Source organism: Anopheles arabiensis, chromosome 2 (assembly GCF_016920715.1).
Source record: "Anopheles arabiensis isolate DONGOLA chromosome 2, AaraD3, whole genome shotgun sequence".
In the NCBI taxonomy this organism is placed as follows: Eukaryota; Metazoa; Arthropoda; class Insecta; order Diptera; family Culicidae; genus Anopheles; species Anopheles arabiensis.
In genome coordinates, this window is record NC_053517.1 from 71911937 (window position 1) to 71927034 (window position 15098).

The window sequence follows — 15098 nt, forward strand, 5'->3', positions numbered from 1 at the left end:
TTGTTAGAAAATCAACAGCTGATGTAGTTGCCCGATTTTTCCGGAAGCCAAAGGATGTAGAAGGTAAGAGTTGATATTGTTCAGTTATATGCTGGATGTTTTTTAATGTCGCTATTTTTCTGAGCGTAGTTATTGTTGGTAATAAGGCAATCGGTCTGTGATTTGGCATATTGTTAGGGTCTTTTCCTGGTTTGTTGATGGCAACTATTTTTTTTTTATTTTTTTTTTTTTTTCTACTTTACCTGTTCTGTACTTTACTTTACTGAGTTCCTGTTTTGGGTTTTAATGCATATACTGTTCCTGCTTATGCTGTGGTTATTTTTGATAAGTGTGTCTTTATGATAACTGTTATTTGTATGAATGAAGTGGCCTGAATTCTTCAAGATGTGTTGCCATTGTATGATCTGATTTACTGAATGTGCTATAATGAATGCGTTACAATGGTGTAGTTTGGCTTTCCAAAGTGTGTTACAATGTGTCTATAGCTGATAGCTGATAATAAGTTCTGTATAGCAGATATGCTACATCTCTACTCTGAAATTATCGTCCAGGTCGCAAACAGCTAGTCGCTTCGGGCAATGATCATGTTTCAGAGCAATATGTGAGTACTGGACAATGTACAACCCAACTATTCTATATATTGGAACTGTAAGATACGAAAAAATGCTGCGTCAGCTGTTCTAGTCCCAAATAAATTAGTATACAGGCTAGCCCTGGTTTATAGCTAAATATCCTGAGAATTTTCTAACTAACTTTCTCCTCCACGGGTATTAGTTTCACGTTAAAAAAAATGCATGTACAATACAGCAAATCAATTTTAGCTGACAAGAATGAGAACGTTCTATATGTATCCATAATTCTGAATGCAAGAATGTATAATGTATGTAGGTTCAACGAATATTTATTATGCTTTTCATTTCATTCTGTTGTAGTTCTGTTGGCAGTATTGTAGCAATACTTCGCTAATACGGGGGTGGATCCAAAACCTCTAGAAAGTTAACAAAGGCTCTCCATCCCCTACTCAACACGTCCTCATAGAACGGCACAGAACGCTAACATGTCCCTCGATTATCCAAGCGGTGGTATACTGGGAAACCCAACCCATTACATGGCTAAATTGAGAGGGGCGGTAGATAATTGTTCTTCATAACTTTACTTTGGAGCGTCTGTTCTCCATGTAAGAGGCGGCTTCCATCCAGCGTATACATCTTCCTGAAGGGCCGCGCTGACTACTCGCTGCAGGACTCTAAACAGACAGCGAACGTAGACCCTATGACAAGACTGTAGGTCGGAGGAGAGGCCTTGCAAAGCACCTCCACAAAAACACCACAGTAACGAACGAGTTAACGAAAAGAAGAACAGTATCAACTTAATCGATTTAAACTTCTGCTAGGAGAAAGGACTCGAGATTGGAAGCTCAGAACGTTGAACTACAGATCTCTCTCGTCGGATCTCTTGTCTTGTACGATGAGGTTTGGGCCCACAGCTTCGAGGTAGTAGCACTTGAAAAGGTGTGATGGAGCTGGACCGGTTCATATGGCTTACCGTCGAAATGCACTAGTTGCTCTTGTGACTGTGGGAGCCGGTGGAACTACAGTGTATTAGTTGACGGCGACAATCTCGAGATGGTAAATTGATTGATTCGCTAGGTGGTCCTTTATGGACACGAGTCCTGGACCATTCGAACAAAGGATGCAAACGCTCTGGGCGTGTTTGAGCGACGCATCCTCCGGACCATTTTTCGCGGTGTGTTCGAGCATGGAGCGTGGAGGAGAAGGATGAACCACGATTCATAGAATAAACCACGGTGGCGAAGGCTGGCAGTATACGATGGCTGGGGCATGTCATGAGGATGCCGGACTCATGTCCAAGAAGGTGTTCGACAGGACCATCTCACATCGACGTGCTCTATCGTGAGCAGCCCAACAAGAGAGAGAGAGAGAAAGAGAGAGAAAGAAAGAGGGAGAGAAAGAGAGAGAGAGAGGGGAGAGGGACAGAGAGAGGGATAGAGAGAGAGAGAAAGAGAAAGAGGGGAGAGGGATAGAGAGAGGGATAGAGAGAGAGAGAGAGAGAGAGAGAGAGAGAGATTTTCTGTTAACAATCTGTATTACATTACCATCACTACAGCACAACCGCGATGTTCGAGTAGCCATTGAGTTTTATTGCCAGTGAACTTTCAACGAACCAATCGGTATATATTGTTGATTATTATAGTTTTAAATTGTCTTTCGATTGCAATAATACTTACGTTTTGTGATAATGGATTGGACTACGAATGATAAGCTTTCGCAATATTATAATTACACCTGCTTGAGTGGTAAGTATAGAACTAGCCACCCTCCCTTCACCGCCTAAAGCATTCACTGCTCTTGATTGATAGAAAGAAACCTCGAGCTAGCTCGGCTCAAAACGCTGTCCGAAAAGGAAAGCCATGCTGAACATTTCACCAGTGTGGAAAAGGATTTGCTCAACTTAAACGAAACACTAACACGAAAGCTCACCATCAATGAGTCGAACATTCGGAATGTCATACAACAAGATTGGTTCTTGGAAATTCCTAGCGAGTACATGCAAGTACGGCCGAATACCACATTTGTTACTAAGTAGAGAGAGATAGAGAGAGAGAAAGAGAGAGAGAGAGAGAGAGAATAATTTACATTGTTTTCCAGAAAATTATTTCAGATTTCGATGAAATGAACATTGCCAAGCGCAAATCATTGGATATGTTGATGCTAAAGGTGAACTCATTGCGCGAACGCTATCGCACTTTGTTGGTAATGCTTTTTACAATTTGAAAAAAAACCTTTTAAATTACTAACAGTTTTGCATTACCGTTCAGATGAAAATATTTACTTGCAGGATTCAGGTCGATACACACGATCCGAGAGCAACGGAAGAGAAGGTAAAAACCCGATTGGCCGCTCTGCAATTGAGTCGTTGTGAGGCATCGATAAGGAATGCTAGAAACATTCAAAACTATTATCGCCGTATCGGACACTTTATGTTCAAGGTAAATATTGTATTGTTAAAATGTGTATCTTTACCCCGTAATTGTGCATTTATTTTTTATGTGCATATAAAGGACAACCTCTACAACGATCGATCATTGGCTGCCTTGAAACAAGCAATCAAAGAACAAATGGTGCTTATACGAAAAACAACACTGATCGGACGTTCCGTGATCGATAAAGTGATTTCATTGAATAAGGAGCTAAAGGTAGGACCCATTAACTGTGTATTATGATGAATTAAATCGTCCTCACACACTCGTTTTGCTACAGAAATCTACCATAGGATTCAACATAGACCGTGCGCACAATATGAAATCATTGAAGTATCACAAATCTATCCTAACGAAGGAACGTACAGCGATTACAAGTGCCAGCATGGGTGATGTATGTATCGATATCATTAGCAAAACGGAAACACATTCATTGTAGCCTGTTTCATTCCCCTTTTTTTTAGATCGACCCGAAACGCTGGCCATCACGATACGATTCCATAACACCAAGCATGGAAGCGTTGCAAACAGAGCAAGAAAAAGTGCATCACACGATTGAGCAATTGAAACATACGTCCTTCTGTATATGGGAAGCTAATATTCTTAAAGAGTAAGTAAACACAATTGTAACGTTAAGTCGCAATAAAACTATACAATGGTACTTTACTGTAGAATGGAATCGAAAACACACAAAATAATGCAACTAGAAACAGATATTTACGAAGACGAACGAGTCTACAAAGAGCTCGATGCTGAAATCGAAAATACGAAACATTTCGTTCGTGGCGGCTGTACATTAGACACGGCAAGGTATGCGATCATACCATACACTGTCCAATACAATAGCTTCCATTTTGTGTCGTACCTTCATTTTTTTGTAGTTTGAAATGTAAGCAGGAAAACGTTATCATGGATCTTGAGCAGGAACGGTCGAATCAAACCATCTTGAAAGCATCACTCGCCCGTCTCAAATCGTTTCACATGCGGTTGGACCAATTCTTTGCATACATTCCAAAAATTTTAGAACAGAACAAAATCGAATCTCTGCCTTCGCTGGAGGAAGCACAGGAAGAGTCGGAAAAGAAAATAACTATGACGGCCTTGTTAAGATTGTTTAAGTCGGAATAATTTAAAATTTACAGCGACAACTGAAATCACATCTATCACAAATACAAATTTTGCAATACATTGAAGTAATGCTGCTTTTTTCAATTAAAAAATTGCATGCGCACCCTTTCAACGGATTATTCAACACGTTGGAAAAGGCCTTTTTCGCGCTCCAAGCAGTAGTAACGGTTTTCATTCCCAATTGACATTTTCGAGCACGAAGAACCGGGATTTCGAGCAAATTCCCTTAAACGGGAGCCTTAAACTTCCCTTCCCAAGTGCCACAAATCCACTAAACGACCACTAAACGGCTTCTAAACGACTCAAGTTCTCTACCTAAACGGAATATAGAAAGACTTCGTTTAGCAGACGGCAAACGACTCATGCATTCTAAAAATATTAAAAAAGCTGGTGGTGTTGTGTCTTTGGCTTTCTCAGGTACTTTATTCAAACACTGATATAACAGTACACATCATAAATAATAATAAGCACAATACACACTATATATACTCGGCCGCGCGCCAGCCGTACCGTGCCCTGCCGGGAGCCTTGCTCGACCGGCTGCTCGCAACACCTGCTTGTCCGAGCGCACATCACACACCCGCGCGCCGCGCTTAGTGTACGTACGACAGTGTGCGTGACACACTGTCGCCCCCTGGACATTGACCAGTGGCAGCACAACTACCACGGCAAGTCCAGGGGTCGGCACGGCTGCCCACAACAGGTGGCGCTCTCTGTTGGTGGGATACCCCAACCAGTTGAGCTTCATCGCTTGGAGGAGAGCTTTCTCATTTCCTCTGTACTGTTGTATGGGTTTCGCATTGAAGTTATGCATCGCTAGAACTAGAACGGCGATACGATTGTTTAAATACTAAACTCAAATGGAAACCACCAGCACTGAAGCAAGTGAGATTTGAGTAATGGTCGTTGGTGTTGATACCCACGTATCTGACCACACGACCATTCATATAGATTTTTGCTCGGAAAGTTAGAAGGCTACATAGGTCATGATAAGATGAAACTTGCCGAAACACATTGCAAGAAAAGGATAGCAATATAATAATCAGTTTTAATACGCCATCTATTGATCAAACCAATGAAGCTGTGGAGCTTTCTTTTTCTTCTATGGATATTCAATTTTCCAGTCGTTTAAGCTTAATCTGTGGCGCTTGGGTTAAACTGCACCAATTTAACGGAATTCAGAAAAAGTCCTTTAAATTCAACTGTGATGCGGCTTTTTCGTTATTTTCTTCTAGATTCGCTGGATTCGATACGAAATGATGTTTCCTATCGTTATAGTTGGTCATGTAGCCATTTTATACTTAAATAATATATTTTTTTTTATAAAATAACGTCACACAAAATTCGTTTTTGTTTTTCATAAAAAAATCAAAGCTACGAATGTAAAATGAGCTCGACGGCATCATCAATCGATAGAAGTAAGTCTAATTTACGAACTCACCAAATCTTAGCGCTTTCAACACACTTGATCACACACAAATCCACAATTTCAGGCGTATCGAGTACTAATCGAGCAGATATGGGAAAACAATTTCGAGCAAATGTCACTTGGGTTTGAACCGACAGATGACCGCCCTAAAACAACCGATTTTCCATTTATCCTACCGAAAATCACAGATATTTGATTTTTAAGCTTAGTTCAGTCGTTTAAGCTTAATCTGTGACGCTTGGGATGCTATTTCAAGGATTGCTAACCTCATTTGTTACTTATCGCGCTGATGCACGTTTGTTTGCCTGGCGCTTTTTATCCGTTAAAATTTAATGTTCATAATACAATAGAGCGCCGTTTATCCGGGTACCTTTTATCCGGCTTTCCGTTTATCCGTGCTGTTGAGAAATGACAGTTCAATACAAAAGTGACATTGCGTTATGAGGAGGATATTTGAAAAGGCGGTTATAAGAGCTCATTGTCACAACAGAAAACTCTATAATTCATGGCAAATTTTAAATATTCTCTTTGGAAAAAACATGAAGTTAATAAAAACTGGGTTATTTTTATCAAAAAATAAGAAATTTTTTTTAAAAGCATAACAAGGAATTGGTGATAAAATATATCATTTGACTTATCCGAGCGAGGTCAAATCCCGAGAAGCCCGGATAAACGGCGCTCTACTGTAAGTAGAAAATGTCCGTTGCGTGGATTCCGAGAATTTCTCGTCAAAGAAAATCATTTAAATTTGAATTTGAATCTCGCTGTCGGCGGTTAAAGCTTACCCGACAGACAAAGAGAATGAAATTTTCAGGCGAGGGGAAGGTAGAAACACACGGTGGGGGTCTGGCCCAAGATCGGATCCGAAGTCCGTTGTTTTGGGCTGATAATTAATGAATGGCGGATGGAGCGCTACCACAAGGAGAATGCGCTCTCTTGCTCCTTCTTCTTCTTCTTTTTGGCACAACAGTCGCTGCCGGTCAAAGCCTGCCTGTACCCGCTAGTGAAGTGGGCTTGGCTTTCAGTGACTTATTGATTACCAAAGCAGGATAGTCAGTCCTAGCTATGGGGGGTCGGTCTATTCAAGGCTTGAGCCCACGATGGGCATGTTATTAAGTCGTTCGAGTTGACGACTGTACCACCAGACCGGCGCTCTCTTGCATGCCTTTAAAATACACGAGGCGCTCTCACTGAAAAGAACGCTCGCTCGCGCTGTTTCATTGTATTTTCCTCATACCGCTTCCTTTCCGTTTCTCCCCGAACAAACTGCACTAGTGCGAGCGAGACACCGATACCACCATGCCGCTGCGAGAAAACCAAACTGAGCGCGCAGGCTAAAAGTGAACGCACACATTTACACATGTGTAATTGTGTGAGTGCAAAAACTGTGTGGAAACCAAAACACGCTCGCGCCTCTGCGTTATTCCGTGTATTTCCAACCGTCTCCCCCTGCTTCTACATGCCCCTCGCCTGAATGTCGCACAATTTTTCATTCTCTTTGCTAGCAGGGTAATCATTAAAATAATTGATTAAATTTAAATTGTTCCGTTCTCAACAGTGCTCCTGCCGAAATCTGCCAATATAATCTGGCCTCACTGGACCGCAGGGCAAAAGCTCACTCGAAAGGTCAATAACCGTCGCAAAACGTCAAAAACGACCGTCGCCAGCGCCTCGAAATCGTTAGGCCGAAAATACACGGACCGGAATTTCGCGGCCGCGGAATTCCGCTTGCTGAAAAATGTATGGATATGACAGTTCGGGAAAGTTGCCGTTGACACTTTGTATATGGGTTTGACAGCAGGCGGAATTCCGCGGCCGCGAAATTCCGGTCCGTGTATTTTCGGCCTTACGAGTTTCGCTCGCTGGCGACGTCGGTTTGCAAGGTGGATTTAAAAATATCAGGTGGTGGACTCTACCCATTCAGACAGCCTTCTGTTAATTTACCCATTCGAGCAGTTTTGTGTCTGTCATAACAGTACTTTAAGAGCAATTTAGCGGTACGAAGTGTTGTCGTTTGTTGTCAGTGAAAAGATGTAAATTAGAACAAAAAGAGTATTGTTTTAATGATCTTTTAGTGGAAGAAGACATCGGCGGTGTGTTTAAAACTGTAAAATGTAAAAAACAGCCGAGAAATTGCATTTATTAGTGCTATTTGTGCACCACCTTCACCGGGTGAAGCGGCTGTTCAAGTCGAGTTTGCTTAAAAAATACATTGTAATCGTTTGTATAAGTTAAGGACAATGATTGAATAAAAGCATTCAACTGTAATATAATACATTTCGTGTTATTTATTAACAATTTGGCCGACAAAAATAAAAATAAAATAGAGGAAGGAATAGGATCTGTCAAAACTGCTCGAATGGGTAAATTAACGACTGCTAATTTACCATTAAATTACTCTTAAATTACCGGTAATTTAGCGGTAAGATAGGGGTAAATTAAGTCCGATTTGTCTGACTGGGTAGTGCATTTTGACAATTCGTCACTTGACGTAAGGTCCCCAGGATTCAAACTTTGTTTACATTTATTAAATTTGTTCATATAATTTATCTAGCCCATTTTTTCGATTAAATATTCTTTAAAAATATATTTTGGACTTTGCCAGTTCTTATTTAACATTAAAACATAGATCAAAGTGAGTTATTTTGTGTTATTCCGTGAATTTATTCTATAAATCATTGTGTCTTCGACATTTTTGATTATAAAAACTAAGAAATCATTATTTTTTTCAATTTTCACATTAATTCCTCATTATCTACGAGCCGCATGGACAATTAACGTGAGATAAGAACTCTTACTCACATGATTTTAAATTTCGTGCATAAGCAAATCATCAAATTTTTTGTTAATAAATCTCATTTTTTCGATAAAATCAATAGACACACAAAAATCAACATAATAACAAAGAAATCTGTCCTATTTGCTAAGCTTTGTATGCGGAAACCACCCAGTCAGACAGCCTTCTGTTAATTTACCCATTCGAGCAGTTTTGTGTCTGTCATAACAGTAATTTAAGAGCAATTTAGCGGTACGAAGTGTTGTCGTTTGTTGCAGTAAAAAGATATAAATAATAACACAAAAAGTATTGTCTTAATGATCTTTTAGTGGAAAAAGACGTCGGTGGTGTGTTCAAAACTGTTAAATGTAAAAAAAACAGTCGAGAAATTGCGTTTATTAGTGCTTTTTGAGCATCACCTTCTCCGGGTGAAGCGGTTGTTCAAGTCGAGTTTGCTAAAAAAAATACATTGTAATCGTGAGTATAAGTTAAGGAAAAGATTTAATATAACCATTAAACAGTAATATAATAAATTTCGTGTTATATATTAACAATTTGGCCGAAAAAAATAAAAATAAAATAGAGGAAGGAATAGGATCTGTCAAAACTGCTCGAATGGGTAAATTAACGACTGCTAATTTACCATTAAATTACTCTTAAATTACCGGTAATTTAGCGGTAAGATAGGGGTAAATTAAGTCCGATTTGTCTGACTGGGCAATGGTTAACGGTTTTAAAATGACGTAAAGTCCCTCAACTATGGCGACACCCCAAAGGCCCTTATCCACCACCTGATATTTTTAATCCACCTTGGTCGGTTTGCAGTACTTGTGACGTCGGTTTTGACGTTTTGCGACGGTTTTGCGACGGTGGCCGCCAAAAAGCTCGCCTTGCCCTGTGGGCAAAGTGACCAGAAATACCGATGTATACCGATGTATGTAGGGTTTGAAGCAAAACATCACAAATTCTTTAATCATTGAACTATAAAATTCAGACAAACAATCAAATAAATCTAAATAATCCAGCGAAAATCAAATGACAGCACGTACGATAAAATCGTATCCGATGGAGCACTGCAGCGCAAAGGTCGCCTGAAGGCCCGAGAAAAAGAACTTGCCACCATTGAGAAGGAAATGTGCATCTTAGTCCTTCTTTGGCTTAGAATTCCTAGTGCAATTTTAAGATCAACACTTCAGAAAGACCTTCATTTGTGTAACCGCTGAACCAAATCTAATCCATATCCTAAGTAAAGGATGCATATTCTTTTGAAATGAAACTTTCATTTTGCGCATTAGTACACCCCCCCCCCCAACCCGCTTAACACTTCTTTCGCTTTCTCTTCTTTAAACTCGAGTTAAGTTTTGAGTTTTAACTTACCGAAAACTACCGATAAAATTTTGATGCGCCTACCGAAAACCGCAAAAATAATCTGGCCACTCTGCTCCACAGCTTGCCGACGGTGTACGATCCGAACATGGTCGACAGTTTGACAGGGACAGGTTTCGTGAAAACAAGAGACATTTTTTCCTCTCTTGTGGTTTTAGGTACACGAAATTTAGCAATTTAATTTCCAGCAAATGCAAACACCCTAGATCACCTCTCATTCTCTCCAGCCATCGACACTTTCCATCTTTACGTGTTTGTGGTGTTGTGCCATTTCGTGTGCGTGCGGAGAAATCTGTCTGTTCGGTGCCTCGCTTTTCCGCTACCTCCGTTAACTGTGTTCCCTGCACCGTGTTTGCGTGAATCGTAGTGTGTGCCGCCCGACAAACCTCCCCCCCTCGCTCGGAGAAGGTGTACGTGTAGCGAAAAGTGTAGCATATACCACCGATTTCCTTCCCTTTTCTTTGTACGACCAACATGAAGCAAATTCCGCTGACCTGTTCCGGCCATACGCGCCCCGTCGTGCATCTGGATTTTAGTGGCCTGACCGAGTGTGGATATTTTCTCATTTCGGCGTGCAAAGGTAAGAACAGCTTCCGACTGATGAAGCCACCTAACAGTTGAAGCAAAAAAAGGCCCGCCCCCCCGAAATCGGTAGAAGAAATTAAGCCAAAATACTTTCTCATTTTAAGCGCGTTCGTAAAACATGCAAGCTAAAGGTTAAACTGCTTGTGAAGGTCGATCAGAGTGAGTGTAAAATTACGGACCAATAACAAATTACTCTCCCTTTTTGAACACACGAAACGTTAACAATATAGATATTGCAGTAATTAAATGCAAACGAAGTGAAAATACCCAATCCCTTCCAACGCTACTCCTTCCTCACCCGCCTCCCCATCGCCTACCTTAGCACCGTTCAGCGGCAATGTGTGTGCACATCGGGCAACCTTTATTTCACTGTGTCATTGGGACACCAAGGTCCTTCCGCGATATGAAAAAAAAATCGCATCCCACCGCGTTCACAAGGTGCCACATGACCGTCCACAGCGCACAGCGGACAGGAAAGAGACAGATGTCATAAAAACAATGTTTTTTTAAATCACCTCCCCACCCCTATGCAAGCGGTGCGTACAGGCTTAAGGGCTGGATCGATTCGCACGCCGCCCCTCGAGGTTTCACGCCCGGGATGCTCGTCCCAGTGCCTCGCACAGACATATTCCCTCTTTCTGCACAGTCGTGTGGAGCTCCACTGTCTCGATTTCATTAAACCAAACAACAACGAAAGGCCCTGATCGGTGCGTGCCGGTCGTGTATCAATCAAACCCAACTGGCCGGCGGTACACGATGCGGAAGTAGGAACAACCAATAACCGATCCAAGCACGGATCGCCGCGTAACCAAGGCGACAATGAGAGTGTGCGCGACGGTGTGTGTGGACGGCGGTAGTAGTGTATGCCCGCGTACACGCCATCCCACCCTTTATCGCGATCACTAGTAGCAGCCCTCGCCGCCTGCTTGCTGCCGGTGTGTGTGTCTGTGCGCTGGAAACAAGTTTCGCGTGCCCTTCCTGCTGTGCTTCCTTTTGCTGGCGGCGGTTTCACTCTTGCTCACACTGTTCCATCTCTTTCTTTGTTTTGTTTTCGCTGCGCGTCCGTCTCACGAAGGTTCGCAAATCTGGAAGTGCGGGTCGAGTGGTACTAGTAGTAGTAGTAGTAGAATACTGATCCCTTTCTAAACTTGGACATTCAATGTCACACCGTATGTTCGCGGTTCCGGTTTGTACCGGGTGCGGTGATTGTTTATTGCAAAAGATTCAGCTCAGCTTAAACGTACGTAAAATTACAACAACGATAGGATGAAATACTCTCTGGCCCTTGAAAATAATAGAACAACAATAACTGCCAGCACGGGTTGTTGTGACCCTGTTTGTCTGGTGCCATCTCCTTGTTGGGGAACCTGGGGCAAAATGGTCACCTGCATTATTGGCAAATTAAAACGTTTAGAATGACTTTTAATGATTCAAATATCAAATTCCATGTTTAAAGCATACCATGAACGTTTCATAATCTAAAATTTCAAAATAATGGAATAAATTAACTAATACAATGTTTGTTAAAGTGTGTAAAATGTTTCACATAGAGTAAAATGGCCGGTATTTTTGACAGGAGCAACATCATGAGGCTGTGGTGTAAGCTAAGGTCGCTACAATATACAGGGTTTTTTACTTGATTTCGCAAGCATAGCAACATTTAACGCAACCGCAGCAATTGATATGACAACGGACAGGACAGGACACTTTACCTAACTCTGCACTTTCGATTTTCAGATGTGTGCATTAGCCGTAAACCCCGTTGTGATATTGTGTACCACGCTTGTGATATCAAGTGCGAAGGTTGCCTTAAGCGTGATGACGTTCCGTAAACAACTGATGCCGTTGTCCTGTCAATTGCTGCGGTTGCGTTAAGTGTTGCTACGCTTGCGAAATCAAGTAAAAAAAACCCCTGTATTAGCTTTACTTAAATAAAAATGTGCTCTATGTATACTCTATCATTGATCATTGATAAAACATTGGCCACACGTGGATTATTGGAATATACCAGCATTTTTTTTTTAATAAAACACTTTAATACTAAACTAAAATTTCTAATCACACAATTCTACTAAGATGTAAGAGCTTAAGCCAAAGCCTGAAGTCCAATGTTGTGGTCCATTTTGCCCCGCTTTCCCCTATATTTCATTTGCTAACGTAGTTAACGTCTGCCCTGCGTAAAGTAAAGATTTTGTCTAATTTTGTGCAGGACTAGCAAAATCCTATGAAACGTTTGATTAATTTAATTCCGGTCATACTGACCGTCTTCGTACAGTCGGTGGAAGTTCAATTTCTACCAGATTCATTTTCTTGCTCTCCTTCTTCATCTTCTTCTTCTTTAACGTATTTCTCCCTTCGCTAGATGGCAAACCGATGCTGCGAATGGGCGATACGGGCGATTGGGTCGGCACGTTCGAGGGCCACAAGGGTGCGGTGTGGGGCGTGGCGCTGAACGAATCGGCCACGCTGGCCGCCTCCGGTGCGGCCGACTTTACCGGCAAGATATGGAACGCGGTCACGGGCGAGGAGGTGCATAGCCTGCAGCACAATCACATCGTCAAGACGGTGGCGTTCAGCCACGACAGCCAGTACCTGGTCACGGGCAGCAACGAGAAGCTGGTACGGGTGTTCGATCTCAACTCGGACGGCAAAGCGCTGGAATCGTACGCTGGCCATGCCGGCGCGGTCAAGCGGGCGCTCTTCTGCCGGAACGAGAAGTGCGTCATCAGCTGCGCGGACGACAAGTCGATGCGGCTGTGGGACCGCGGCACGGGCCAGGAGGTGTCGCGGGTCGAGTTTAGCTCCCACCCGAACGGGCTCGAGCTGTCCAAGGACGGCAGCATCCTGACGGTGACGTACGGCAACTGTACCGCGTTCTACGACATGGAAACGCTGACGCAGCTGAAGGAGATCACCATACCGACGCGGGTCAGCTCCGCCAGCCTGCACCCGGACAAGCACATCTTTGTGTGCGGCGGAGAGGACTTCAAGATGTACAAGTACGATTACATTACGGGCAACGAGATCGGTAAGTTGTGTGGGTACGAGGTACGATTCGGGGGAGGGTAGTGACAACACCAAGGGATTAATGTCATCCTTCAATTAATGCTTTTGTTTTCCATGTTTCGTTCAGAATCGTTCAAAGGCCACTTTGGCCCGGTGCACTCGGTCAGCTTCAGTCCGGACGGGGAACTGTACGCTAGCGGCTCGGAGGACGGCACACTCCGGCTCTGGCAAACGACCGTCGGCAAAACGTACGGTCTGTGGAAATGCACCGAACCGACCGATCTGAACAACTCCACCAGCAACAATAGCGCCGCCAACAACACCACCGCCAACAGCGCTGTTAGTAGCGTCGTCGCTCCGGTCACTCCAAACAACGCTGCCGTAAGCTGCCCGCCTGTGTCGTCGGCAACTGCGCCGGTAACACCGACACCGAGCGCGAACCGTGAAGTGACGGCCAACTGAATCGGGACAGGGATAGCAAAGCTTCTTTGCCGAGAGCATTCGAGAGGAAAAATTTCGCTTTAAAAAAAAAAGAGGAACTTGCCGGAAGTGAGCAGAAAGGCGAACGTAGGAAGCAAAAGGACGTGTGTGATGGCATACTTAGCAGCAGCAGGCCAGCAAACGTAAGCGATTAAACGATTGCTAGTGCAGTGCTGCCAGAGCCATACCGTCGACTGCGTTTTACCTTTGGCGAGCAGCGTGCGAATGAATTTCTTCTTTTAGCGAAAAAAAACAACCCCCGTCGTCGTCGTCGCCTGTTTTGTGCGATTTGAATGATCATGTCAAACCTTAATGATCGGATTAAAGCCAGCCTCCCACCAACTCCCCCAACACACTACACTCATATGTATTTCCTGCAAGCGAAGGAGGAGCACGCTTGTGCGACTGAGCATGGCGCCGGACCTCTTTCACAGCAACGGATTGTTGCGGACTCTCGATGCGAGGGTAAAGGAAACCGAACAGAGCTGGTTGTATTCCAAATTCGGCAAACCATCACTTCATCCAAAGCCAACGCCACCGTGGTGTGTACGTAGGAGAGGATCATCCCATCGTGTGAACGTATACAGTGGTTACAAACGGTCCAGGCTTGCTTAAATTCATTTCTATTACTGCCGACTGTCTGCCGACTCCAAATAATCTACTTTCTCTCTTTTACGTCTTCGACTTTTCTTTCCTTTTTTTCCTATACAGCCACAATCACAAAGTGCCTGGTGTGTTGTGCAGCACGCCAGACAGATGCGTTTGTGGGGTGGGCAATTGAAGCCCCATTAGTCTATACACTTTAATCAAGTAAATTATGATGTACCGCGAACTGCATGAGAGAATGTTTGTTTCTTTTTAATTATTTTGAAATAAAGAATTAATTAAATCAGACGCCACCTTGGCAATGTGCAGCAAAATCCTCACCTCACCCGATCTCACCTTCCAGTGCGCGTTGATCAGTTTCCAACAATGGCAAAAATTTATCACAAACATCACAAGGACCGCTAATATAACCGTAAGTACGTGTCATAGTACTTCTAGTTTGTCTGAAAATTGTAGTTTCGCGTAATAAAGTGGGTTAAATTTATATTATAGTGACATAATTAATGTAATAAGTTAACAAACATACTCTCCTCATACCATACAAGCATAATGATAGTAATGGTTTTCTTTTCTTTTTAATAATGAGGTAGTATAAATGATCAGTTTCTCCGTTTCCATGGATATTTCATATTGAAGGTTTTCAAGGTTGTGTACAGTAACATGATACAGTAACCATAATCATAGCACATCAGAGTTCACAC

At 42.7% G+C, this 15098-nt stretch overlaps 2 protein-coding genes across 3 annotated transcripts; both read left to right on the forward strand.

Annotated features, from left to right (window-relative positions):
- The first annotated feature begins 2147 nt into the window (after positions 1–2147).
- LOC120893790 lies at positions 2148–4198 on the forward strand. Of its 2 annotated transcripts, XM_040295894.1 has the most exons (9): positions 2148–2317; positions 2381–2574; positions 2670–2774; positions 2840–3010; positions 3083–3217; positions 3282–3395; positions 3466–3611; positions 3674–3811; positions 3883–4198. In XM_040295894.1, the coding sequence occupies exons 1-9, from the start codon at positions 2260–2262 to the stop codon at positions 4127–4129; spliced, it is 1308 nt and encodes a 435-aa protein (XP_040151828.1). In that variant the 5' UTR covers positions 2148–2259; the 3' UTR covers positions 4130–4198. The 2 variants fall into 2 exon arrangements, with proteins under 2 accessions (XP_040151828.1, XP_040151829.1); XM_040295895.1 differs by lacking the exons at positions 2148–2317; positions 2381–2574 and having other exon boundaries at positions 2698–2774; positions 2860–3010.
- Positions 4199–9797: 5599 nt separating this feature from the next.
- Positions 9798–14711, forward strand: LOC120895390 (serine-threonine kinase receptor-associated protein). The gene is made up of 3 exons (XM_040298701.1): positions 9798–10300; positions 12668–13333; positions 13439–14711. The coding sequence occupies exons 1-3, from the start codon at positions 10195–10197 to the stop codon at positions 13771–13773; spliced, it is 1107 nt and encodes a 368-aa protein (XP_040154635.1). The 5' UTR covers positions 9798–10194; the 3' UTR covers positions 13774–14711.
- The last annotated feature ends 387 nt before the right edge of the window (positions 14712–15098 follow it).

Bases quoted from the DNA above. Each gene is read 5' to 3' on its own strand.
- LOC120893790 (XM_040295894.1), top strand. From the start codon at position 2,260: ATGGATTGGACTACGAATGATAAGCTTTCGCAATATTATAATTACACC. The intron at 2,318-2,380 runs GTAAGTATAGAA...CTTGATTGATAG, and splicing joins TAATTACACCTGCTTGAGTG to AAAGAAACCTCGAGCTAGCT. The intron at 3,812-3,882 runs GTATGCGATCAT...ATTTTTTTGTAG, and splicing joins TGTACATTAGACACGGCAAG to TTTGAAATGTAAGCAGGAAA.
- LOC120895390 (XM_040298701.1), top strand. From the start codon at position 10,195: ATGAAGCAAATTCCGCTGACCTGTTCCGGCCATACGCGCCCCGTCGTG. The intron at 10,301-12,667 runs GTAAGAACAGCT...TCCCTTCGCTAG, and splicing joins TCTCATTTCGGCGTGCAAAG to ATGGCAAACCGATGCTGCGA. The intron at 13,334-13,438 runs GTAAGTTGTGTG...TGTTTCGTTCAG, and splicing joins CATTACGGGCAACGAGATCG to AATCGTTCAAAGGCCACTTT.